At 41.9% G+C, this 25995-nt stretch overlaps 1 protein-coding gene across 10 annotated transcripts in view; it reads right to left on the bottom strand.

The window, feature by feature from the left end:
• Window positions 1-25995, bottom strand: part of bcar1 (BCAR1 scaffold protein, Cas family member) — a 191361-nt gene that overhangs the window by 47487 nt on the left and 117879 nt on the right. Inside the window, exon 1 of one of the 10 annotated variants that reach the window (XM_047380869.1) lies at window positions 17064-17398. The exons of the other annotated variants lie outside the window; for them this stretch is intronic. Coding sequence (XP_047236825.1) covers window positions 17064-17075 — 12 coding nt within the window. The 5' untranslated portion in view covers window positions 17076-17398. Of the gene's footprint in view, window positions 1-17063; window positions 17399-25995 lie in introns of those variants that run through there. 10 annotated transcript variants of the gene reach the window in all.

Here is a 25995-nt window from a genome sequence, read left to right on the forward strand (position 1 = left end):
AGAACAAACAAACTCTTCTCAGTCGCTCAATTTTCACTCTACTGGCATAAATTATGTATCAAAACGTAGGATGCTCTTTCGCGATTCAGAAAATGTCACCCTCATTGATGTGGGACTAACGGATTTCACGCAACACGCCCAGGAGCAACTCAAAGTCAACACACCCTCAATGGAAAACCTATAGGAATTTCAGAAAAAAATCAGAGCAAAAAATCATTAAACTCACAAATTTTCGAATAGCCGTCTTTTGTAAACCGTTCAAGTTAGAGACATGAGCTTTGCACCAATTCATCTTCAGACCTTGCTGGCGCTCACAGTGAAGGAATTTGTTTGATATCTTTTATTGTTTTGTCATAAAATAGGTTTGTTTAGGAGTACCAAATCTGTCCTTCCCAAAAATGTCTTAAAATTGAAAAATTTCAAAATTATCCACTTTTCTACACAGTCACATTTCCTACACAGATTTATGTAGACACACGAAACTCTCCAGGATTGTTCACCGATCCTTGCTGATACATACGGTTTAAAAAATATTTGTATACCTTTTATCGTTTTCTCGTGAGGTAGGTTTGTTTGAGAGTGAAAAATTCACCTTCACTCAGCTTAAAAATCGTCAAAATGATCCACTTTTTCACAGGGTCACAACTCCCAGACAGATTTTTGTGGAAACTTGAGAAGCTCTATGATCGTTCAGCAAGGCCTGCTGATTCATTCGATGCATGAATAAAATCGATAGCCCCTATAGTTTCCGCGTTATTAGACGTTGTTCAAGAGCATGTTCAGGCATTTTTGTGTTTTTCTCCATTTTTCCCTTTCTTTTCACCTAGTGTTGTCCCTTTAAAATTATATTTTCAGCAGAAAAGTGTTAATATTCTCGTTCCCCTGTCCGTTCTGAGAAAAACGGTCCAAGAATGACGTCGATAGCCCTTACGGTGTCCGACTTATGGGCGGTAGTTTGGGAGCATGCGCCTCCATATTAAAAGCCCAGGGAAGGGGGAGACGATAGTGAGGTGCTGCATTAGAAATGCTGCAGGTGTCAAGTTACACTGACGCTCTTTGCTGATTGGCTGATTCATTCCTCACTGTTCTATTTATAGCTCTGTGTATCTCCTACTGTATATGTCTGTATATGATTTTGTCTTTGTTTCTGCATCTATTCTCTCTGTGTCTCACACTCGGACACACACACACACACACATCCAAGGATAACTATCTTTTTGAGGACTTTACATTGACTTCCATCCATTTTCATTCATTTCTATGGCCTAAACCTGATCCGATCACTAACCTTTTGAGTATCTTCATAGGAGGCAACTACATGGCGGCTATTTTGTGTGGGGTACTTAATCAGCATGTATTGCTGTTATAACACCTTGACAACAGCAATTAAATTTAAAAGGCAATTTCATAGACTTTTGCATATTGGCTGTTAGCACATCAGAACCTGGAACAAATCTCTATCAGAACCAGAACCGAACTCCATCAGAACCAAAAGGAAATCTCCATCAGAACCAGTTAGGAGTCTTACACCAGAACCAGCTCCAAACTCTGTCAGAACCAGGAAGAAACCTCTTATCAGAGCCAAGTCCAATATTCCTCAGAACCTGGAACAAATCCCCATCAGAACTGGATCCAAACTCCATCAAAACCAGATTGGGACCCTCCATCAGAACCAGGTTCAACATCCATCAAAACCTGGAACAAATCTCCCCTTCAGGAGGAGTCCCCTTCAGCACCAGGTCCAAACTCAATCAGAACGAGGAAGAAACCTCTATCCGAACCGGGTCCAAAATTAATCACAAAATGGAACACATCTCCTTCAGAACCAGACCAGAACTTCATCAGCACCAGGAAGAACTCTCAATCAGAACCTGGTACAAATCTCCATCAGATTTCTATTCTTTTTGCTTCTTTCCACCCTTTTTCCTATTTCTCTTGCTATCCTTTCTGTTTCTTTCTCTTCTCTCTTTTCTGCTTTTCTCTTTCTGGCTTGTTCTCTTTCTTGTGTTCTTTAACGGTGTGTTGATCATTTTTACCATGTCATGTTTTTTCAGCATCTTCTGCTTTGTTCATTCAGCATTTATATTTTCTGCTTCTTGTTCACCTTTCTGCCTCTTTCTGCCTGCTTCTATTTCATGTGTTCTTCAGCTAATTATCGCTTATTACTTTTTCACATTTTGTTTAGCATCTTTTGCTTCGTTCATTCTGCAGAATGCATTCTTACGTGCTGTTTCACTGAAACAGCAATTTTTCTAGTTGGTGTCTGTTATGCTGTGCACATGTGCATTGTTTTCTTCTGATTTTCTACTTACTGCGCATGAGCCAGGGCTTCCCCATACAGCAAGATTCAGTTTTTCCTGTGTACACCACAACGAAGACCGAGATACGTTTAAAACCTTCCACTCTGGAACTTATTTTAAAATCATGCCATTGTCAAAGAAAATGAGCACCATTGTAGTATAAAAGGAACAGTAGAAATGCAACAAAACCTTTCAGTTTTTACCAAATAAATTTTGTCATGTGCATAGTGCCTGAGAGTGGGCTTTTTGTCATTGTTTTACAACCAGATCCAGGTGGATCTGGTTGTAAAACAAAAAATACATAGGAGGATAGCACCTCCTGATATACACTGATAAGTACACTGAAGGATCTGTGATGCTGTGGGCCTGTGTGTCTTCCAAAGGTCCTGAGAACCTTGTTCTAGTGCAGTCTTTACAATACCAAGAGATTTTAAATATGTCTCTGGTGGCTTCGACCAGTTAATCAGAAACAGTTTCTCATCGGGTCTCTCAGTATGATCCAACACATATTGCCAAATCAACGCATAAATGATACACCAGACACAAAATTGACCTTCCTCCATGGCCATTTATCCACCAGGAAGTGGATTGTATGAAGTCCTTAAGAGAATTAACACTGCTCAAAAAAATAAAGGAAACACTCAAATAACACATCCTAGATCTGAATGAATGAAATATTTTCATTGAATACTTTGTTCTGTACAAAATTGAATGTGCTGACAACAAAGTCACACAAAAATCATCAATGGAAATCAAATTTATTAACCAATGGAGGCCTGGATTTGGAGTCACACACAAAATTAAAGTGGAAAAACACACTACAGGCTGATCCAACTTTTATGTAATGTCCTTAAAACAAGTCAAAATGAGACTCAGTATTGTGTGTGGGCTCCACGTTTCTATATGACCTCCCTACAACGCCTAGGCATGCTCCTGATGAGACTGCGGATGGTCTCCTGAGGGATCTCCACCAGACTTGGACTAAAGCATCTGCCAAGTCCTGGACAGTCTGTGGTGCAACGTGACATTGGTGGATGGAGTGAAACATGATGTCCCAGATGTGCTCAATCGGATTCAGGTCTGGGGAACGGGCAGGCCAGTCCACAGCTTCAATGTCTTCATCTTGCAGGAACTGCTGACATACTCCAGCCACATGAGGTCTAGCATTGTCCTGCATAAGGAGGAACCCAGGGCCAACCGCACAACATATGGTCTCACAAGGGGTCTGAGGATCTCATCTCGGTACCTAATGGCAGTCAGGCTACCTCTGGCGAGCACATGGAGTGGTCATGCCGAAGGATGTTGCAGGCAGCAGATCGCTCTCCACGGTGTCTCCAGACTGTCACGTCTGTCACATGTGCTCAGTGTGAACCTGCTTTTATCTGTGAAGAGCACAGGGTGCCAGTGGTGATTTTGCCAATCCTCGTGTTCTCTGGCAAATGCCAAGCGTCCTGCATGGTGTGAGCACAACCCCCATTTGTGGACGTCGGGCCCTCATACCATCCTCATGGAGTCGGTTTCTAACGTGCACATTTGTGGCCTGCTGGAGGTCATTTTGCAGGGCTCTGACAGTGCTCCTCCTGTTCCTCCTTGCACAAAGGCAGAGGTAGCGGTCCTGCTGCTGGGTTGTTGCCCTCCTACGGCCTCCTCCACGTCTCCTGATGTACTGGCCTGTCCCCTGGTAGCGCCTCCAGGCTCTGGACACTACGCTGACAGACACAGAAAACCTTCTTGCCACAGCTTGCATTGATGTGCCATCCTGGATGAGCTGCACTACCTGAGCCACTCATGCTACCACGAGTGTGAAAGCACCACTAACATTCAAAAGTGACCAAAACATCAGCCAGAAAGCATAGGTACTGAGAAGTGGTCTGTGGTCCCCACCTGCAGAACCACTCCTTTATTGAGTGTGTCTTGCTAATCGACAAAGATTTCCCCCTGTTGTCTATTCCATTTGCACAACAGCTTGTGAAATTGATTGTCAATCAGTGTTGCTTCCTAAGTGGACAGTTTGATTTCACAGACATTTGATGCACTTGGAGTTATACTGTGTTGTTTAAGTGTTCCCTTTATTGTTTTGAACAGTGTATATTGTTCAAAGAAGTATGATCAAATTTACTGCACTGTTTGATGTGGAGGAGCAGCGGCTCTACTCCGAGCCCCTCCCGGATGGCCGAGCTCCTCTATCTCTAAGGGAGTGCCCGGCCACCCTATGGAGGAAGCTCATTTCAGCCACTTGTATCTGGGATCTCGTTCTTTCGGTCATGACCCAAAGTTCATGGCCATAGGTGAGGGTAGGAACGTAGACCGACCAGTAAATCGAGAGCTTCGCTTTTCGGCTCAGCTCTCTCTTCACCACAACGGACTGGCACAGCGCCCCCATTACTGCGGCAGCCGCACCGATCCGTCTGTCGATCTCCCGCTCCATTCTTCCCTCACTCGGGAACAAGACCCTGAGATACTTAAACTCCTCCACTTGAGGCAGGAACTCCCCTCCAACCTGAAGAAGTGTTGTGAATTGGCGCTATATAAATAAACTAAACTGAAATGAATTGAAATACTGCTCTTTGTTTAAGTCAACCTTGTGAAATTTTTTAGAAGAAGACTAAATGCTGTGCTAATGGCAAACTGAAGCCGTACAAAGGGGCTCCATGTGAGGAACCATCAATATAATAAAAAAAAAAACTATTAATGATTTTATTACTGAAGTATTAACTTTTATACCTAATTGAATAAATTATCTAAAAAATAAAAGCCTGGATGTTTTCTAAAACGTTCTGTCAGAGTGGACTACATCAATTGGACATTTATTCAATACATTTTATAAGTCTTCACCAGGGGTGCTAGAATGGCCAATAGGGAAATCTCAAGGGTTTTGATCATTTCTTTAGCCAGTCATGAATATCATTTATTTATCTGATCTCAGAGACAGAAGGGTTGTCCTTCTTTTCTACACGTCTACCTTGTTCCTCTGAAACACATACCAGTATGTACCAGTAGAGTGTTATATTATATAGTAAAGTCCCCAAACCATTCAGTCTGGAAATTATCAATATGATGGTTTTTTATTTAACAATTTGTTTTATGTTCTCATTTTTCAGGGAACATAAAAGAGAAAGGATCAGATCTCTCTGTCCAGCTTCCAACCACTGCCAGTTAATCACATCAGCCAAACCCGCTTACATACATTCTGCTTACATTAGCAGCATACTTATCCTCTGCAGATAGAAATCTTTGGAGCACGAGCTGACAGTCTCTGACAGGGGACAAGTCTGATGTGTAGCTCTCTGCTATGCTCCATTCTTTCCTCCCCCCATCATTCTTTCCTGTCTTGGCACGTCAGTTCTTGAGAAATATTTGTGTGTGCACCGCTGATTTGTTCTCTGGCAGAAAGAATGTTTTACTCAACAGTAGCATCTAGCTGAAGCTGGATTGGTATTGCTTTAGGACACAAACTTTTAAATTGTCTTTACAGGCACACACTGCTAGAAGAGCTCTGTTACTTTACTCAGCTTTATTGCCCAAGCAAGAAATCTGACACACAAGGAATTTAACCTGGGCACTTAGTGTCTCTCCAGTCAAACGCACATAGTAAAAGTGTTACGCATGAACAAAACTACACACCAGCAAATGTAAAAGTAGGAACATGTGAAACTGTTAGGTTTCATTTCAGTAACACTGATACTTCTGTGATAAACATATGATGTCATAAACTTTAAATTTAAAGTCTGAGCAAAATAAACACAAAACTGTTTAAACAGGTACTTTATAAACCTTACGATATTGATTCTACATACATACACTGATTTTTGTCCCCTTCAGTCAGATCCAGATTTGTTTTGATGAGTGATTATTCTATCTGAAAAATTCCCACCTTAGGCTATGACTAACAACAGAAAAAAGATTGTGTATGCTCATGTGGGAGTGGCCGGCAGACAACATAGCTAGGTGGTCCTGTTGTGCTAATATGCCCTACATATTTCCTTAATAACTCCAATACTGATAATTAAACTGCTGGCAGGACACTTGAGGCAAATCAAGCACCATAAAAGTCATCATAGGACCCGGTAGCATGACACTTCTACATCTATTAAGATATAGTAGATATTTTCTATGAGATGCATGTCAAATCTAAACAGTGATTCCGCCACTAAATGGCAATTCAACCTGAAAAGACACAAAGATGGTTATTAGAGAAGTTATTGATAAAAGTTTATATCTTTGGCGCTCGGTCCCCGAAGACATGAATGCTGAGAATGACATGGGCTTGAATGAACGTCTTAGACTTAGAATTAGATGAGTCTTCCCCTCTTTGGATCCGATACTGGTGGTGGAGTGAAGGCCTAAGAAGGTGAGGGAGCCGGGAGGAGTATGGAAGGGAGATGGTGGAGGTGGGGCGGAGGAGGGTCGAATCTCAGCTGAAGAGCGGGGGAATCCATGACTGGAGGTCCTTAAAAGCGAATCCTCTGAGGGTGATTGATTGAAGACACATGCGGATCTAACACTGACTGGATGGAGGAGAGACACACAGTGGAGTCCGCCGGGTGGTGGAGGTGAGTCTTTCAGTTTGAATTTTCATCACAACTCCATTACATTTTTCTCTTATTAGGTAACAAACTACATGTTTTTTTCCATCTTCTTCCATAAACATAGAATGTTAATTCAATAAAATGTATTCATTTTATCCAGTTCTCATTGAAGTGTCCTTTTAGTTCTAACACCTGAACATAGAAATACAATTATGGTTCTTTAAACATAAAACTAATTTTAGATTGCAATTTTGAACGGTCAAGTAGCTTTTGTGGCTCTAAACATTTTTTTTTTGGAAATGAGGACAAAAATGGCTCTTTTGATTGAAAAGGTTGTTGACCCTGGTTTAGATAGTGGAGGAGCATCTACCATCACTGTTTTTATTACTACCATGGAACTTAACCAGGCTAAGTAACACAATTATCAGCTATTTGTAATCTCTCAGTTACTTTACAAAACACAGAATGGTAGAAACTTGAATGTTTCCACAACTAACAAAAGATTAAAATCAAAAGGTCAAAATCTTCCAATGATGAAATTGAAAAGAAAAAAATACTCATGACTTTCTTACCAGAAGAGCCCCACATTACTCTTTTTAACGATAATTCTTAGGCGAACTCTTAAAGCCAGCAGCTAGCATGATATTGAAGAACATCAACATGGCCAATTATTCAGAAACTTCCAAAATGATTTTACAAACAGCTGAAAATACTTACTTTTTTACACAGTGTGTAGATACTTCCCCGTTATTTTGGTTTATTAAATTTAAATTTCGGCATTTGTTTTTTGTTTATTTCTTACACCACTATATATGTTGGTAATAAATTAAGATATTTCCTAAAATAGCCATCTGACAACGGGGTTTTAGAGGACACTATCTTTAAATTTTTAATTACTACTTAAAAATGTCTAATATTATCTAACAACAGTAATAATTGCTGCATTTATCTTTATTAATTACAGAAAGGGTGTCTGCCATGAGGCAGACAACCTGTCTGACAGAGAGAGGTATCCCAATCGTTGTGGTTTTTAGTATAACAATGGCCATCAGTGGGCTCTAGATGAACAAACTGTCTACTTTTAAGGCTAGGCTTAAAACGTTCCTTTTTGATAAAGCTTATAGTTAGTTAGTCAGAGTTTATCTGTTCAATGGTTACGATTAATTGGAATGTATGTACCTGACTTTTGTGAAGTGCCTTGAGACGACATGTGTTGTGAATTGGCGCTATATAAATAAACTGAATTGAATTGAATTAAAAGTCTAGTTTGGATTTTTTGAAGAGAGCTTCTATAAAGTTGTACTGTTGGTAATAGTTCCCTTACCTGTTGTAGAAAGATGGAATTCACCATGAGCTTGTTGAAACTGTATATACACCCTTGGAGTTGTGGAAGCTGGTCAAATGTAAACTAATTATTTCAGCTGACTAAAGCAACTCGACCTGAAAATGTTCATATCAGTGGGATACAATGCTTTGTATATTTAGTTTTAATAATTCAATTCACCCCTTGTTGAACTGCCACCTTAACGTGGTGGAGGGGTTTGAGTGTTCGAATGATCCTGGAGGCTATGTTGTCTGGAGTTTATATGCCCCTGGTAGGGTCTCCCATGGCAAACAGGGTCTGGGTGACGGGTCAGGCAAAAAGCGGTTCAAGACACCTTCATGAGGACCACACAATCGAGGCACGTGACATCGCCTGGCACAGTGGAGCCGGGGTCCCACCCTGGAGCCAGGCCTGGGGTCAGAACTCTTTGGGGGTGGCCTGGTGGCCGGGTTGCTCCTCCCGGGACCCGGCCGGGCCAAGCCCGAATGAGAGATGCGGGTCCATCCCCCAGTGGGCCCACCACCTGCAGGGGGAACCATGAGGAACCGGTGCAAATGTCAATGGTTGACTTTGCTGTTGTGTCTTAAGACCTTCGGTCGCATGTTTTGAACACTCAAGTGAAGAGGGGCTGAGCGTGTGGCCAAGCGTGCTACGGCCTGGGCCGTGGCAGAGGCAAAACACGGGCCTGGGAGGAGTTCAGCAAGGCCATGGAGAAGGACTACCAGTTGGCCTCGAAGCAATTCTGGCAAACAGTCTGTCACAACAGGAGGGGCAAGCAGTGTTTCGCCAACACTGTTTACAGTGGGGGTGGGGAGCTGCTGACGTTGACCGGTGACATTATCGGGCAGTGGAAGGAGTACTTCGAGGATCCTTACTATCAGGATGTCCACAAAATGCAGTTAAAAGCCTTCAACTGATCTAAAATGCTGCTCCAAGAGTTCTGATCATATTTCTCCTATGTTAGCTTCCCTTCACTATCTCCTTGTTAAATCCAGAATATAATTTAAAATTCTCCTTCCCATATATAAAGCTCTTAACAATCAAGCTCCATCATACATCAGAGATCTGATTGTTCCATATGTTCCAAACAGAGCACTTCATTCTCAGACTGCAGGTTTACTGGTGGTTCCTAGAGTCTCTAGAAGTAGAATGGGAGGCATATCCTTTAGTTATCAGACTCCTCTTCAGTGGAACCAGCTCCCAGTTTTAGTCCGTGAGGCAGACAACCTGTCTACTTTTAAGGCTAGGCTTAAAACTCATTGTTAGAGTGGCTTAGGTTATCCTGAGCTATCTCTGTAGTTATGCTGCTATAGGCTTAGGCTGCTGGAGGACATAATGACCACTTTCACTCTCTCTGCTACACTCTCATACTACTCTCCAATTTTGCATCATTTGCTATTATTTCAGCTTTTAACTTTATGCTCTCTCTCTGTTCTCTTCTAGAAGCTACACCTGGCCTGACTCTGTATCTACCTGTGACGGCTTCCTGGAGGGGGGCATCATCCAAGCTTCTGCTGCCAACAACTTAATGCTCACTTTCTACTGATGATACAATTGGCCCCGTCTTTCAGTGTTTAACCCTATTTTTCTCCTAGACATACCTACTGACTGAGCTTTTACTATGACTAACTGTATGTGCTCTCTCTCATAATCTAAACTTGAAAACTGGCTCAGAGTTTATCTGTTTTTTTCTTCCTAGATGAAACCACTAAAGGAGCTACATCCTTTAACATTTACTTTTCCCTCCCATAGAAACTACTGAGCCTGGTTCTGCTGGAGGTTTCTTCCTGTTAAAAGGGAGTTTTTTCTCCCCCCTGTCGCTACACGCATGTTCAGTATGAGACATTGCTGCAAAATCAATGCCAGTGACTGTTCACTGTCGCTACATGCTCATACAGGAGGAGTGACTGCTACAATCACTGACTCGATGCAATCTGCTGGGTTTCCTTTGATAGAAAAACTTTTTATCCAATTTGAATAAAAAACTGAATCTGACTGCACTGTTCAATAGTTAGTATTAATTGGAATGAATGTACCTAACTTGAAATCTGTATGATTCGATTGAACTGACTGTGTGACGTGCCTTGTGACGACATGTGTTGTGAATTGGCACTATATAAATAAAACTGAATTGGATTGAATTGAATCTCCTCAATCCTGCCGTCACGCATTCCCTGGTGGAATGCGTTCACACCGAACGCGGATTCTGCGAATATTTTGCGTCATTTGTGTGCTTTTGCTTTCTTGACATTCTGCGTGAACTCCGCCACGAATTCGCCACGTCAACAAATATGAGGAGCTTCCATCTGCTGCTTGCTGGTTTCAACTGAACATGGTGGACATGGATTTCACGGACCTAACGCCTGTCCATCTGTTTTCAGTTAGTAAATAAATCTCAGTTCAATAAAAAAACAGCCAATTTTTTATGTCCACATCTCCAAAATATAAGATATTTGTGCCTAAACATAACCAGGCCAGGTCCTTTCTGTACTTGTCTCGGTAAAATAAATTAGTTGAGTCATACAACTCTGGATTGCCACACACCGCCACTATGATCTGGTCCTCCATCTTCGCTGACAACCGCTTCTTCTCCACTGCGGTCTCTCACCCTACGTCACAGCCACATCCAGTCCCTGATTGGTTGACGTGATGCGAATTTAGGAAAAAGTTCAGATTTTTCAACTCGTCCATCGCTCTCGCTCCACTTCCGCTTCGCTCGGCGCGCCTTTTGGCATACAGCTCATGAAAACCCAAAATTCCTATCTCACAAAATTAGCATATTTCATCCGACCAATAAAAGAAAATGTTTTTAATACAAAAAACGTCAACCTTCAAATAATCATGTACAGTTATGCACTCAATACTTGGTCGGGAATCCTTTTGCAGAAATGACTGCTTCAATGCGGCGTGGCATGGAGGCAATCAGCCTGTGGCACTGCTGAGGTCTTATGGAGGCCCAGGATGCTTCGATAGCGGCCTTTAGCTCATCCAGAGTGTTGGGTCTTGAGTCTCTCAACGTTCTCTTCACAATATCCCATAGATTCTCTATGGGGTTCAGGTCAGGAGAGTTGGCAGGCCAATTGAGCACAGTGATACCATGGTCAGTAAACCATTTACCAGTGGTTTTGGCACTGTGAGCAGGTGCCAGGTCGTGCTGAAAAACGAAATCTTCATCTCCATAAAGCTTTTCAGCAGATGGAAGCATGAAGTGCTCCAAAATCTCCTGATAGCTAGCTGCATTGACCCTGCCCTTGATAAAACACAGTGGACCAACACCAGCAGCTGACACGGCACTCCAGACCATCACTGACTGTGGGTACTTGACACTGGACTTCTGGCATTTTGGCATTTCCTTCTCCCCGGTCTTCCTCCAGACTCTGGCACCTTGATTTCCGAATGACATGCAGAATTTGCTTTCATCCGAAAAAAGTACTTTGGACCACTGAGCAACAGTCCAGTGCTGCTTCTCTGTAGCCCAGGTCAGGCGCTTCTGCCGCTGTTTCTGGTTCAAAAGTGGCTTGACCTGGGGAATGCGGCACCTGTAGCCCATTTTCTGCACACGCCTGTGCATGGTGGCTCTGGATGTATCTACTCCAGACTCAGTCCACTGCTTTCGCAGGTCCCCCAAGGTCTGGAATCGGCCCTTCTCCACAATCTTCCTCAGGGTCCGGTCACCTCTTCTCGTTGTGCAGCGTTTTCTGCCACACTTTTTCCTTCCCACAGACTTCCCGCTGAGGTGCCTTGATACAGCACTCTGGGAACAGCCTATTCGTTCAGAAATGTCTTTCTGTATCTTACCCTCTTGCTTGAGGGTGTCAATAGTGGCCTTCTGGACAGCAGTCAGGTCAGCAGTCTTACCCATGATTGGGGTTTTGAGTGATGAACCAGGCTGGGAGTTTTAAAGGCCTCAGGAATCTTTTGCAGGTGTTTAGAGTTAACTCGTTGATTCAGATGATTAGATTCATAGCTCGTTTAGAGACCCATTTAATGATATGCTAATTTTGTGAGATAGGAATTTTGGGTTTTCATGAGCTGTATGTCAAAATCATCCGTATTAAGACAATAAAAGACCTGAAATATTTCAGTTAGTGTGCAATGAATATAAAATATATGAATGTTAAATTTTCATCATGACATTATGGATAATAATGAACTTTATCACAATATGCTAATATTTTGAGAAGGACCTGTATGTCAATCGGCCACTCCTATCGCAGAATTTGCGTTCGGTGTGATAGGGTGAGAAGCTTGGCCATCCGGGAGGGGCTTGGAGTAGAGCTGCTGCTCCTCCACATCGAGAGGAGCCAGTTGAGGGGGCTCGGGCATCTATACAGGATGCCTCCTGGAGGCCTTCCTCGAGAGGTGTTCCAGGCACGTCCCACTGGGAGGAGGCCCAGGGTACGGACCAGGACACGCTGGAGGGACTGTGTCTCTCAGCTGGCCTGGGTGTCTCAACTGAGTCTGCTACCCCCGCAACCTTGCCCCAGATTAAGTGGAAGACAACGAGTACGAGTAATTAAATTCAATTCATTTTAGTTTTATTTATATAGTGCCAGTGCAGTCAGATTCAATTTATTATTCTAATACTCTGGAACTATCCGATTTTTGCTTCAGCTTATCAAATTCCCAGAATCTCTTAATTGCCAATTTCATAAAATAGCAACACACTTGGAAATTATAATGTGCAGCATTTGACAGTGGAGTCACAGAGCAGCATATGTTTAAGAGCTTTCTCAACCTGTTTTTACACATCAGAGCAAAAGTCTGTCCACACATGCTTTCTGAGTGTGAGACAGAGCCCAGCTTTACCTCTGCGTTCTTTGTGATTGGGACATAAGCTCTCATCTTTATAGTGGGGTACAATCTTCAAAACCACACAAGTTCAAAGCAACTATGGTTTGGATCTTCATGGAGAGCCTTAATATATGACCACTAACAAGGTCCATCCTCACAGAAATGCCATTAAGAAAAACAAACGAAAGACATCTGCTTTAGGATGCTTTAACAGCTACAGAAGCATGAGTTTATACAGTGGTGAACTGTGACACTTTAACCATCCCCGTAAATCCTCTAAAAAAGCTGAAGCTTAGACTGCACTGATTCAGCACTGAGTAGCAGGACAAACATGCAGTGATTCATATCATGTTGTTTGTCAGCTAACTGGAGAGTAAATCTAGACACAAAATCACACAGACATATACTGTTCATACTCAAGGTGCACATGCTCCTGCTCTGGGACTTTGGCAGGAAGGGTTAAGGGTTGAGTAACCCATAGCTCAGAAACTGCAGGATAGCATAAAAACAAATACACCCTTCCCTTAAGAGGAGCTTTAGGAACTACGCCCCTATTTCAGAAATACCGTGTAACACTAACAACATATCACCACTGCTTACACTGTGGATGTGTATGGCTCTTCTTTACAGATGACAGTGTGGTGTTATATAAAATTGATTCCTTTGTACATGCTCATCCAGGAGGAGTGAATGCTACAAGTCACTGACTCGATACAATCTGCTGGGTTTCCTTAGATAGAAAAACTTCTAACCAATTTGAATAAATAACTGAAAGTGACTGCACTGTTTGATAGTTAGGATTAATTGGAATGTATGTACCTGACTTGAAATCTGTATGATTCGATTGAATTGTGACTGCACTGTTTGATAGTTAGGATTAATTGGAATGTGTGTACCTGACTTGAAATCTGTATGATTCGATTGAATTGACTTTGTGACGTGCCTTGAGATGACATGTGTTGTGAATTGGCGCTATATAAATAAAATTGAATTGAATTGAAAAATTGAATTCAAACAGAGAACCTGCAAGCAAGCAAACACAGCATCCAAAATACAATCCACTGAACAAAAGACCTGATTTCATTGCTGACAATCATTCAGACATGAATCAATGTTACGTCTATACACAGCCTGATCTAAAGCAAAAACCAAAACTCAAAGACAGCTTCCTTTGTTTCATTGTCAAATAGCTACGTTCACCCATTTTTAGTTGTGGTAATAATTTCAATGGGTGAAAAAACACAATTTTAATTTTTTTATTTAAGAGCTCATAATTTTAAAATTGACCAAATAGTGGTAAATATGAGAACATATTCATCTCAACATGTCAATATAATGTGAAGTGTGGACATTGACACAGAATCTCATGTCACAATAATGTTTGAATTTGAACAATTCCGGTTCTGATTCCTTGTATCGATTCTGGTTTCTAGTTATTCTCAATTCCGATTCTTTTTAGAGGTAGGGTCAAAAACGTTTACATGGTTTAAATGAACTAGCTAACCAAATTACCTCAGGGTAGACTATTAATTAGCCTAGCTCTGATCTTATCGCAAGTGTTGCACTGAGCTGACTGGTCATTTCTTTTATTAAACGTAAGCCACACATTCAGCTGCAGCCACACACTGTCCATGGTTGTGCACACACCTCCTATGGATTCATCTTTGTTGGTGTTCTGCAGCTTCTTCTTACAAGCAGCAAACCTGGGATCGAAATCAAAATCAAATGTTTTACAATACCAGGACAATCGTAATGTTATTCCCAGTTCCAATTGATTCGTAAGACTGGATGCCCAACCCTAGTGGCAATTATGGTGTTGTGTGGCAAAGGAGTAGTAAGTGAGAGTCACATGGGCGCAAATATGAAAGAGCTATAAAAAAAAAGTAGAATGACAGATAGTTACTGATTAAGTAAGAAGAATGTGCATGGGTCTTAAAGTTAAAGGACTTTTGGGGTTGGGGGGGGTTACCATGTTGCACTCATGATTGATTAATAATCACATGACAGACATCTGAATTGTTATTGAATTGGATTATGAAATTCCACATGATTCCCACCCTGCTTTCTTTTAGCTAACAGCTACTTGAAAAAGCAAGAGAAATATGCCAGAACATACTAACTATATACCCTAGGGGAAGATTACGGTGTGACAAGTGTTCAAACTCATACAAGCACTAAAGTATTATCAACAGGTAGTGTCATTGCTTAGCCAATGAAGAGCACAAACCAAAATTGAGGTGATGACGTTTGGGCAGAAATCAGTAAGAAAAGGACAGATTACTAAGAGAGCTGTGCCAAAACAATAGTGCTGAGGAAAAGGATGGCCTCTATTGTTTAACAAAAAAACCTCTCCCAGCATAAGGGTTATGTACATAAAAATATTGTAGCTAGTAACATATAATGTATGATAGACCAAAATGTTGAAAATATTGGACATTTAGTACAACTACATGTTTAAGCATCGAGTGTCAATTTCAGCCTAAACTTTCACTCCAGGTGAGTCTCCTGTTCTTGGTGCACTCTTTTTTTTGCCCCAACATAAAAATAAGCAACATAAATTTTATTTTAAATAATAATAATAATAAATGAAATAAATCAATACCTATTTTTCATGTTTTATAACATTTCTGAGTAAAAGGGAACACTGACTTCTTATTTGCTGACTGGCAGTCATACATGCAAGCCTCGGTCCCAGGATGGGCTGTTAGTTCAAGTCAGGATTAGGATATTAAAACAGGAGCTTAAATGAGAGTCAGAATTTTTCTAAGATGTAACTGTACTGAATAACTAATTCAACAGCTCAGATAATAATCGACTGTATTCAGTGGAATTGTTAATATATATAGTTGTGTGTCCTGTGGGAGAGGGGAATTCCTGCTGTAATCCTGGCCTCCATGACTCAGCCAGTCAGTCAGTGACAGGAATAGGATTTGTGTCCTCACACATGGATAATTCCTTAAAATTCTTCCTACTTTTCAGAGTTATATTTAAGTGCATAAAGATAGACCCCAATAGGTATATTATGGCCAAGCCCTTTGTTAATACTCAAAAGACATACCATCTGAGTGGCTTCGACAACTAAGAGTGAAAGTGGGAACCTTAAATATATTGATCTGATAAAGTGACAACAGCAAGTTACTCAGACATATATCAATTTGATATGACCATTTTTAACACCACAAGTGTAATATTTTCACCAGTGATATTAGACAGTTTATCTAGTCTGCTTTATGACCTATGGTCACTGTTCACAGCCCGTGTTAAAGCTCTGACAGAGAAGCAGCTGTGTGCCAACTCACTGGTATGCTATCCCATATTAATTACACACTAATTACAGGCGTGTAATTACTTGTTCCACTCACTGCAATCTGCTCTGCAGTATTTCTCTGTCTGCTACATTCCTGACTGTGTAATTACCTTAAACACAAAAACATGGTGGCAGGATGTGAAACCACACAACACAAGTCTCGCAAACAATAGCAGAGAATGTCAGGGAATGTTTGCTACTCCCAGTCAACCAGTTCTCTCTGTCTTTCTTTGACCAAAGGCCTCCTCATGCCCTTTGGCAGAGACAGCAGTCAGCAGAAAGATAGAATGAATGTTCCCCCTTTATCTATCCCATTTTGTCTTTGGTATCTCATTCTCCAAAATCATAAACCCAATCAGTTTTCCCTCTGACCTCCTTCTTTTCATGGTCTCTCTTTTGCATAGTTTCCATTTTACCTCAGTTTAACAACACCATTAATTAGGCTGCAGTACTTCTGTCTTTAACTTTTAGAAAGAAGTAGTGTTTTAGTATGTATCAACTTTCTATGCCTTGACACACACACACACACACATACACACACATGCAAACACAACCTGCTGAGAGCCAACAAAAGGTAGGAATCCACCAAGAAAAAAGTTAACTCCAGTTTCTCCCTCCTCCCTGTCTTTTTTCCCCCTCTGCTCTCTCCACCCCCGCCTCAGTCCAGACTAAGCTGAGGTATAACAGGTCCTGCTCAAATCCTCAAGGCTAAACCAATAAGAAGCAGACAAACACCAAGTTAAAAAAAATAGCAGAAGCAGAGATTTTTACACACACATACACACACACGCGCACACACACACACTCACCAGATAGTTCATTTTGTCCCTGGAGCAGTGATATAGATGGAGTAATTCCAAGGCAGGACTTTCAGTCCCTGGAGGCACTTAGATCCTGAAGGAAAAACAGAGCCTCAATTTTCCCAAAAATCCCTCAAGTTCTACTCCTCCTCCCGCATTCCTTCTCCTTCTTTTTCCTTTCTGCCTCTCCTTCAGTCTTATTCTGTCTTCTGACTTCTTCTCAGCAGTCAAGCAGATCCCGATACATCCTGCTGCTTCCTGATCTCACACAACAAGAATGAGAGTGCTGCGTGGCCCAGCACCCTGCTGTTCCTTCCTTCTCCTCTGATCGCTCATACCCTCTTCGAGAGGAAAATAGGGAGGAGTGTAACCTGACACGTCACTTCCTCTCAGATCCTGGTATTCCCTGTCCATCCTGGTCATCTGAGCTCTTATCATGTAAATGGTTTTGCCCTCCCACTATCCCCACTGCCCCTTCTCTTTCTCCCCCTGGCTGTACGAGGCTGTCAGTGCACTGTAATGGTCTGCCGTGCAAACGTAACATAATTTCACCACCGCCTCCTACTGCAGCCCGAGGCTACATATTAAAGAATCTGACTTTGTTTTGCTTCCACACTCATGTCATTTGAGGAAAACTGTTCTATCTTGCCCTCATTCCCGCATCACAACCGCCTGTTGTGATTAGTATGATAAAAATGAACTTGATGTAAGAGCACAACTGCACAGCAAACAGAAAACAGTGCAGCTGAAAACCTAAAAGAGATACCAACATTCCCAGTCACTATCATCAAAACCCCAAACAATGTACTATCTTCTGGAAGATTTCAGTGGTGCAAGGCAGCACTGCTCTGAGATCCTGACCTAGACAGAGAGAGTCTGATCTGCATACTTTACATGCAGCACCCCAAGATGTTTCTCTATGGTTTTTATTCATTTGCAAACAGTTCCACCCGAAAGTATTCGCACCACTTGACTTTTTTTCTCATTTTGTTATGTTAGGGACTTATTCTCATATCAATCTAAAAATGGTTCTCTTTAAAACAATGATCAACACAAAATAGATTATAATGCCAAATGAAAACAAGTGTTCAGGTATTTGTGCAAACCTATATTAAATGTAAAAAAATCAGCCTAAAACAGCTTAAAAGTTGAGACCAAGGCTCCCCCTGGAATAAGATTGGCCATGTCTGTTGCAGAAGGGTCAAATCATTGACATGCATCAAGCAGAGAAAACATCCAAGGAGATTGCAGAAGATACCAAAATTGGGTTAAGAACTGTCCAACGCATTATTAAAAACTGGAAAGATAGTGAGGACCCATTGTCTTCGAGGAAGAAATGTGGCCGAAACAAAATCCTGAATGATCGTGATTGGTGAAATCAAATTGAAGAAAAACAACAGTAGAACTCCGTGCTATATTTAATAGTGAAAGTAAGAGCATTTGCGAAGGGAACTCAAGGGATTGGGACTGTACAGCTGTGTAGCCTTAAGAAAACCACTAATCAGTGAGGCTCACTGGAAAAAAAGGCTTTAATTTGCTAGGGAGCATGAAGATTGGACTTTGGAGCAATGGAAGAATGTCATATGGTCTGATGAGTCCAGATTAACCCTGTTCCAGAGTGATGGGCACATCAGGGTAAGAAGAGAGGCAGGTGAAGTGCCTATCATGCCTAGTGCCTACTGTACAAGCCTGTGGGGACAGTGCTATGATCTGGGGTTGCTGCAGGTGGTCAGTTCTGGGTTCAGCAACATGTGGTATGTGTATGTGGTCATAGAATGAGGTCAGCTGACTACCTGAATATACTGAATGACCAGATTATCCCATCAGTGGATTTTTTCTTCCCTGAGTGTATATTCCAAGATGACAATGCCAGGATTCATCAGGCTCAAATTGTGAAAGAGTGGTTCAGGAAGCATGAGACATCATTCTTACACATGGATTGGCCACCACAGAGTCCAGACCTTAACCCTATTGAGAATCTTTGGGATTAGCTGGAGAAGGCTTTGCACAGCAGTCAGACTGTACCATCATCAATGCAAGATCTTGGTGAAAAATGTATGTAACATTGGCTGGAAATAAATCTTGTGACATTGCAGAAGCTTATCAAAACAATGCCATGGCGAATATGTGCCATAATCAAAGCTAAAAGCAGTCCAATGAAATATGAGTGTGTGTATCCTTTTTTTTTTTGGTGGCGACTTTTTTTTTGGCCAGGCATTGTATACAGGGGTTGGACAATGAAACTGAAACACCTGTCATTTTAGTGTGGGAGGTTTCATGGCTAAATTGGACCAGCCTGGTAGCCAGTCTTCATTGATTGCACATTGCACCAGTAAGAGCAAAGTGTGAAGGTTCAATTAGCAGGGTAAGAGCACAGTTTTGCTCAAAATATTGAAATGCACACAACATTATGGGTGACATACCAGAGTTCAAAAGAGGACAAATTGTTGGTGCGCGTCTTGCTGGCGCATCTGTGACCAAGACAGCAAGTCTTTGTGATGTATCAAGAGGTACGGTATCCAGGGTAATGTCAACATACCACCAAGAAGGACGAACCACATCCAACAGGATTAACTGTGGACGCAAGACGAAGCTGTCTGAAAAGGAGGTTCGAGTGCTAACACGGATTGTATCCAAAAAACATAAAACCACGGCTGCCCAAATCACAGCAGAATTAAAATGTGCACCTCAACTCTCCTGTTTCCACTAGAACTGTCGGTCGGGAGCTCCACAGGGTCAATATACACGGCCGGGGAAATTGGAATTCCAGTACAACCCATCCAAACATAGATCATGACACAAGACAAGGGGGAGACGGGTCACCGAGGCTTTGCTGCCCACTCACAGGCGCTGCCTTTGCTAGATGAGAAAAGAGACCACATTAGGTAAGTAGAGGGGAAAAAAATCATATTTCACACTTTATCCTTAGCAGGATACAGTTTGAGATTGCAAAAAACCTCAGCACAAAGAAACAACAAGTTTACAAAACAACATCATGCCAGGAATGGTGAAGGTGGTGTGAGGGAGTGCATATGTTTATCTTGAGCATGTGTGTGTGTGCAAGTGAGTGTGTGCAAGTAAGTCCATGAAGCACTGTCACTGAGGTCATTGTCCTTGATGGTACGTTGGAATGTTCATCAACCGGCCACAAAGTTCTGAGCAGGTCCACAGATGTCCTCAAGGAAGAGAGGGTGCAGAGGGAGCAGAGCGTCATGTTTACATAACTTCCAGGAGAAGTTGACAATAGCCAGCCATCAAGGCCGTGCAGGGGAGCCAGATTCAGAAAAACAATAATTATTTGGGTTAGGTTGACTCTTAATTTTCCATCAGCCTTGAGAGTCTCGCTGGTGCTTCTCAAAGGCGAATCCAAACAGTCAAATTCCTGGTCTTTCTGCCAGATCCGAGCGAACAACTTTCTCCAAGATTTATCCCATTTCACCCCTGAGTCCAGGAACCGCAACCTGCCTGCAATCCTGTGTAAGGATCACATCCAGTCTGCGATTCAGCTCACGTAACATCTCAGTCTGAGTGCTGATCGCCCTGAAGATCCCATCACACATGCCAGGCAGCCTCACAATTGCCAGAACAGCTGCTGACATTCTCCGAATTTCTCGATATGCCAGGTAACCGCTGACTCCAAAAAGCAGAAATCCTGATATCAAACATCCAATTATATACATATTTTCCACAGCCTCGACTGACATTATCGACAAACACACAATCCTCCACTTCTGCCAGGAGTCCATGGTGTATCCAGAGAAAAATGTCCCATCCGGACAAGTTGGGCTCTCCTTCACCCTGTCTTCTCCCCGAGAAAATTTGATCAATTGCATTGAGAGACCAGCTGACCAAATCCATAACTCAGAATTTGGAATATATGCAAAAAGAGGCTCCAAAAAAGAAGACAAGACACAGAGCTGAAGCAGGGCAGATACGGGAGGGGTGCGGGAGACAGAGAAAAAGCGTCCTCCTCCACCGAGAGCAGAAAAAAAAAGCGAGAGCAGAAAGAAAAAGCCCCTTGGCCCAATACTTGTGCTAGATGGGCGCGTGCGTCCCTACCAAGGACTACCGAACCATTCTTGAGGACCATGTGCATCCAATGGTTCAAACATTGTATCCTGAAGGCGGTGCCATGTATTAGGATGACAATGCACCAATACACACAGCAAGACTGGTGAAAGATTGGTTTGATGAACATGAAAGTGAAGTTGAACATCTCCCATGGCCTGCAGTCACCAGACCTAAATATTACTTTGGGGTGTTTTGGAGGAGCGAGTCAGGAAACGTTTTCCTCCACCAGTATCACGTAGTGACCTGGCCACTATCCTGCTAGAAGAATGGCTTAAAATCCCTCTGACCACTGTACAGGACATATCTACATACATATACACCTTGCATCCATGTGGTATTTTAGCTCTCATGCTGACTCCAGCTAGCAGCATTCCACCAGTGAGAGACCCACTATTTACATGTTTGCAGAAGTTTAGCACCCTTGGCACGCGAAGCGAGGCATGTGAAGTTATAGATTTATTGTTCTTAATTTTACTTGTGAGGAACTTTACATGTTATTCTATATAAATGTGTTTGGCTATATGACTTGGAATGCAACCATGACCAACATTATCTGGTTTATTTGCCTTTGTTTTGCATGTTATGATAATGTAAAGCTACGTTCTGAAGGCAAGACTGTGATGCAGTTTTCAATCTCCCCACTAGAGGAGCGGCCAGTTTGTGAGTAATGTTAAGAACAGATGTAAACAAATGGTGTTTAAGTTAACAGTGAGAATCATTAGAAGTCAAGTTAGGGAGCAGTTTATGTAGTATCAGTGTGCGTCCATAAGACTGGTGAGTTGTTAATGCTGTTCTATAAGAATAATTTATTAATTAGGTTTGTTGTGGTAGACATTTTCTTTTAGCTCTTTTTTCATAATAGAAGACATGGCTAACGAAGCAAAGTTTCTACCTTGAGTTGGTGATTTTTATTATATTTAGTTGCCTTTTTATAACTGGATCTCCACATTATAAGTGACTGAAAAACAGGACTGAAGTAATGATAAAGCTTTATTTAATTTCTCACCAAATATAGTTTAGTCTACAGATAAAGGCCTTTGAGCCTATTAGTTAGGTTTACAAGACAGCATGTGGCCATAAAACAACCCTAACACTCTACGATCACCACCATAGTAAACTGGTCATTAATCTTAGAAATTACCATTACAGTTAATGCACTCAGTTATGTTTAGAACATTGTTTATCAAAACTGAATGTACATCCATTTATGCTTATTTTGTAGTTTTCACTGCACTGGAAAGTGTTCTTGAGATCCTGGATCCTCTGAAAAAAAGAAATAAATATCTGGGCCCATCTGAGACTCTATTGTGAAATTTTTCTGATGTCAAAGGCTTCTACATGTAGGCTGTGAAACCTTAAATGTTCATTCTAGTCAGTCTAAAACATACATTTGTAAAAACAAAACAAAAGACAAATGGTCTGATTTTTCTGGGAGGGGTTTGTAGTTGCTTAATAGCAACTACAACCATCTCTACAAGGAAACACTGGAGCCCTATATCAATGACCATTCTGTTCATAGTGACCTCTAACTAAGGCCCATCTTTACTGACTCCTCCATTTCCAAAAAATGGAGACCAAAAGTGCTGCTTGGGACGTTCAATGCTGCCATACCCCTTTCTCATCCTTCCCCAGATGTTTGCTTTTACTCAATCCAGCCAGTGAGCCAATGGCATCTACAGAAAGCTCATTTGACTTCATTGTTCAGTTTCTGTTCTGTCAGACAGACAGGCAGTGTCAACTGTGAGACCTTATATGTACAGGGGTTGGATAATGAAACCGAAACACCTGTCATTTTAGTGTGGGAGGTTTCATGGCTAAATTGAACCAGCCTGGTAGCCAGTCTTCATTGATTGCACATTGCACCAGTAAAAGCACAGTGTGAAGGTTCTATTAGCAGGGTAAGAGCACAGTTTTGCTCAAAATATTGAAATGCACCTGTGCATCTGTGACCAAGACAGGAAGTCTTTGTGATGTATCAAGAGGCACAGTATCCAGGGTAAAGTCAGAATACCACCAAGAAGGACGAACCACATCCAACAGGATTAACTGTGGACGCAAGAGAAAGCTGTCTGAAAGGGATGTTCGGGTGCTAACCCGGATTGTATCCAAAAAACATAAAACCACGGCTGCCCAAATCACGGCAGAATTAACTCTCCTGTTTCCACCAAAACTGTCCGTCGGGAGCTCCACAGGGTCAATATACACGGCTGGGCTGCTATAGCCAAATCTTTGGTCACTCATGCCAATGCCAAACGTCGGTTTCAATGGTGAAAGGAGCGCAAATCTTGGGCTGTGGACAATGTGAAATATGTATTGTTCTCTGATGAGTCCACCTTTACTGTTTTCCCCACATCCGGGCGAGTTACGGTGTGGAGAAGCCCCAAAGAAGCGTACTACCCAGACTGTTGCATGCCCAGAGTGAAGCATGGGGGTGGATCAGTGATGGTTTGGGCTGCCATATCATGACATTCCCTTGGCCCAATACTTGTGCTAAATGGGCGCGTCACTGCCAAGGACTACCGAACCATTCTTGAGGACCATGTGCATCCAATGGTTCAAACATTGTATCCTGAAGGCGGTGCCATGTATCAAGATGACAATGCACCAATACACACAGCAAGACTGGTGAAAGATTGGTTTGATGAACATGAAAGTGAAGTTGAACATCTCCCATGGCCTGCACAGTCACCAGATCTAAATATTATTGAGCCACTTTGGGGTGTTTTGGAGGAGCGAGTCAGGAAACGTTTTCCTCCAACAGTATCACGTAGTGACCTGGCCACTATCCTGCAAGAAGAATGGCTTAAAATCCCTCTGACCACTGTGCAGGACTTGTATATGTCATTCCCAAGACGAATTGACGCTGTATTGGCCGCAAAAGGAGGCCCTACACCATACTAATAAATTATTGTGGTCTAAATCCAGGTGTTTCAGTTTCATTGTCCAACCCCTGTACAAGTGTTACATTCAAAATTATGTGTAATCAACTAAATTTGATAAAGATGGTTTCCATAAACATAAAGTTTCAGTAACATCTAAAGAATGATCAGTGGATACAGTGGGGAGAACAAGTATGACAACACTATAGACTTTGCAGGATTTCCCACTTGCAAAGCAAGTAGAAGTTTTTCATTTTTATCATAGGTATTCTTCAACTGTGAGTGATAGAATCTAAAACAAAAATCCAGAAAATCACATTGTGTGATTTTTTTAAGTAATTCATTTGCATTCTATTGCATAACATAAGTATTTGATTCTTTGTTCTCAGACTGCAGGTTTACTGATGGTTCCTAGAGTCTCTAGAAGTAGAATGGGAGGCAGATCCTTTAGTTTTCGAGCTACTCTCCTGTGGAACCAGCTCCCGGTTTTGGTCCGTGAGGCAGACACCCTGTCTACTTTTAAGGCTAGGCTTAAAACTTTCCGTTTTGATAAAGCTTATAGTTAGAGTGGCTTGGGTTATCCTGAGCTATCTTCCTTATTTTTTATCTCCGCCTTCCTCCCTCCCTGTTGGATGGAGTAAGGGGGAGTCAGGTTTAGCCTAAACCGGCTCAGTTATGGTTGAGGTGCAAACACACCCTCCATTTCTGCTACCTGTATGACCCCTTCTCTTTTCCAATGGTATAATCAGTCTCACAGAGAGAGGTATCCCAATCCTTGTGGTTTTTAGTATAACAATGGCTATCAGTGTACTCTAGATGGACAAAATTTATCAGTTTATTTTTTTACTTAGTGCCCCTACACATGGCCCGTTTTGGGGTGGCCGGGCTGTTGCACTTGGTGGTTTGGTCTGGCCTCAGTTACGGGTGCCTTGAGACGACATTGTTGTAAATAAGCGCTATATAAATAAATAAACTCAAACTGAAACTATCTCTGTTGTTATGCTGCTATAGGCTTAGGCTACTGAGGACATAATGACCACTTTCACCCTCTTTGCTACATTCTCACACTACTCTCCAATTTTCTATTATTTGCTGTTATTTCAGTTTTTAACTTAATGTTCTCTCTCTTTTCTCTTCCTAGAAGCCACACTGCCTGGCCTGACTCTGTGTCTACCTATGACACCTTTCTGGAGAGGGGCATTGTCCAAGTTTCTGAGGGCAACAACTTAATGCTCACCTTCTACAGATGATCCACATGGCCCTGTCTTTCAGTGTTTAACCCTTTCTCTCTCCTAGATATAGCAATTGACTGAGCTTTTACTGTAACTAATTATATGCGCTCTCTTTCAGACTCTAACCTTGAAAACTGGCTCAGAGTTTATCTGTTCTTTCTTTCTAGATGAAACGACTAAAGGAGCTACATCCACTAACATCTACTTTTCCTTCCCATAGAAAGTACTCCTAGATCAGTGCTTCTGTGTTCTTTTTGTTTCTCTGCTCTGTTCTCTCAAACCCCCAGTCGGTCGTGTCAGATGGCCGCTCACACTGAGCCTGGTTCTGCTCGAGGTTTCTTCCTGTTAAAAGGGAGTTTTTCCTCTCCACTGTCGCAACATGCATACTCAGTATGAGGGATTGCTGCAAAGTCAACGCCAGTGACTGTCCACTGTCGCTAAATGATCATTCTGGAAGAGTGACTGCTACAAATCTCTGACTCGATGCAATCTGCTGGGTTTCCTTAGATAGAAAAACCTTTTATCCAGTTTGAATAAAAAACTGAATCTGACTGCACTGTTCAATGGTTAGGATTAATTGGAATGTATGTCCCTGACTTTTGTGAAGTGCCTTGAGACAACATGTGTTGTGAATTGGCGCTATATAAATAAACTGAATTGAATTGAATTAGAAAAACAAAACATGTGGTTCTTGACAAGGTTTTGGACCACTACTCCAAACAGATCTTCTCCAGATCCTTCAGGTTTTGGGGCTGTCGC

The sequence above is a fragment of the Girardinichthys multiradiatus genome, chromosome 2, assembly GCF_021462225.1.
Source record: "Girardinichthys multiradiatus isolate DD_20200921_A chromosome 2, DD_fGirMul_XY1, whole genome shotgun sequence".
Lineage (NCBI taxonomy): Eukaryota > Metazoa > Chordata > Actinopteri > Cyprinodontiformes > Goodeidae > Girardinichthys > Girardinichthys multiradiatus.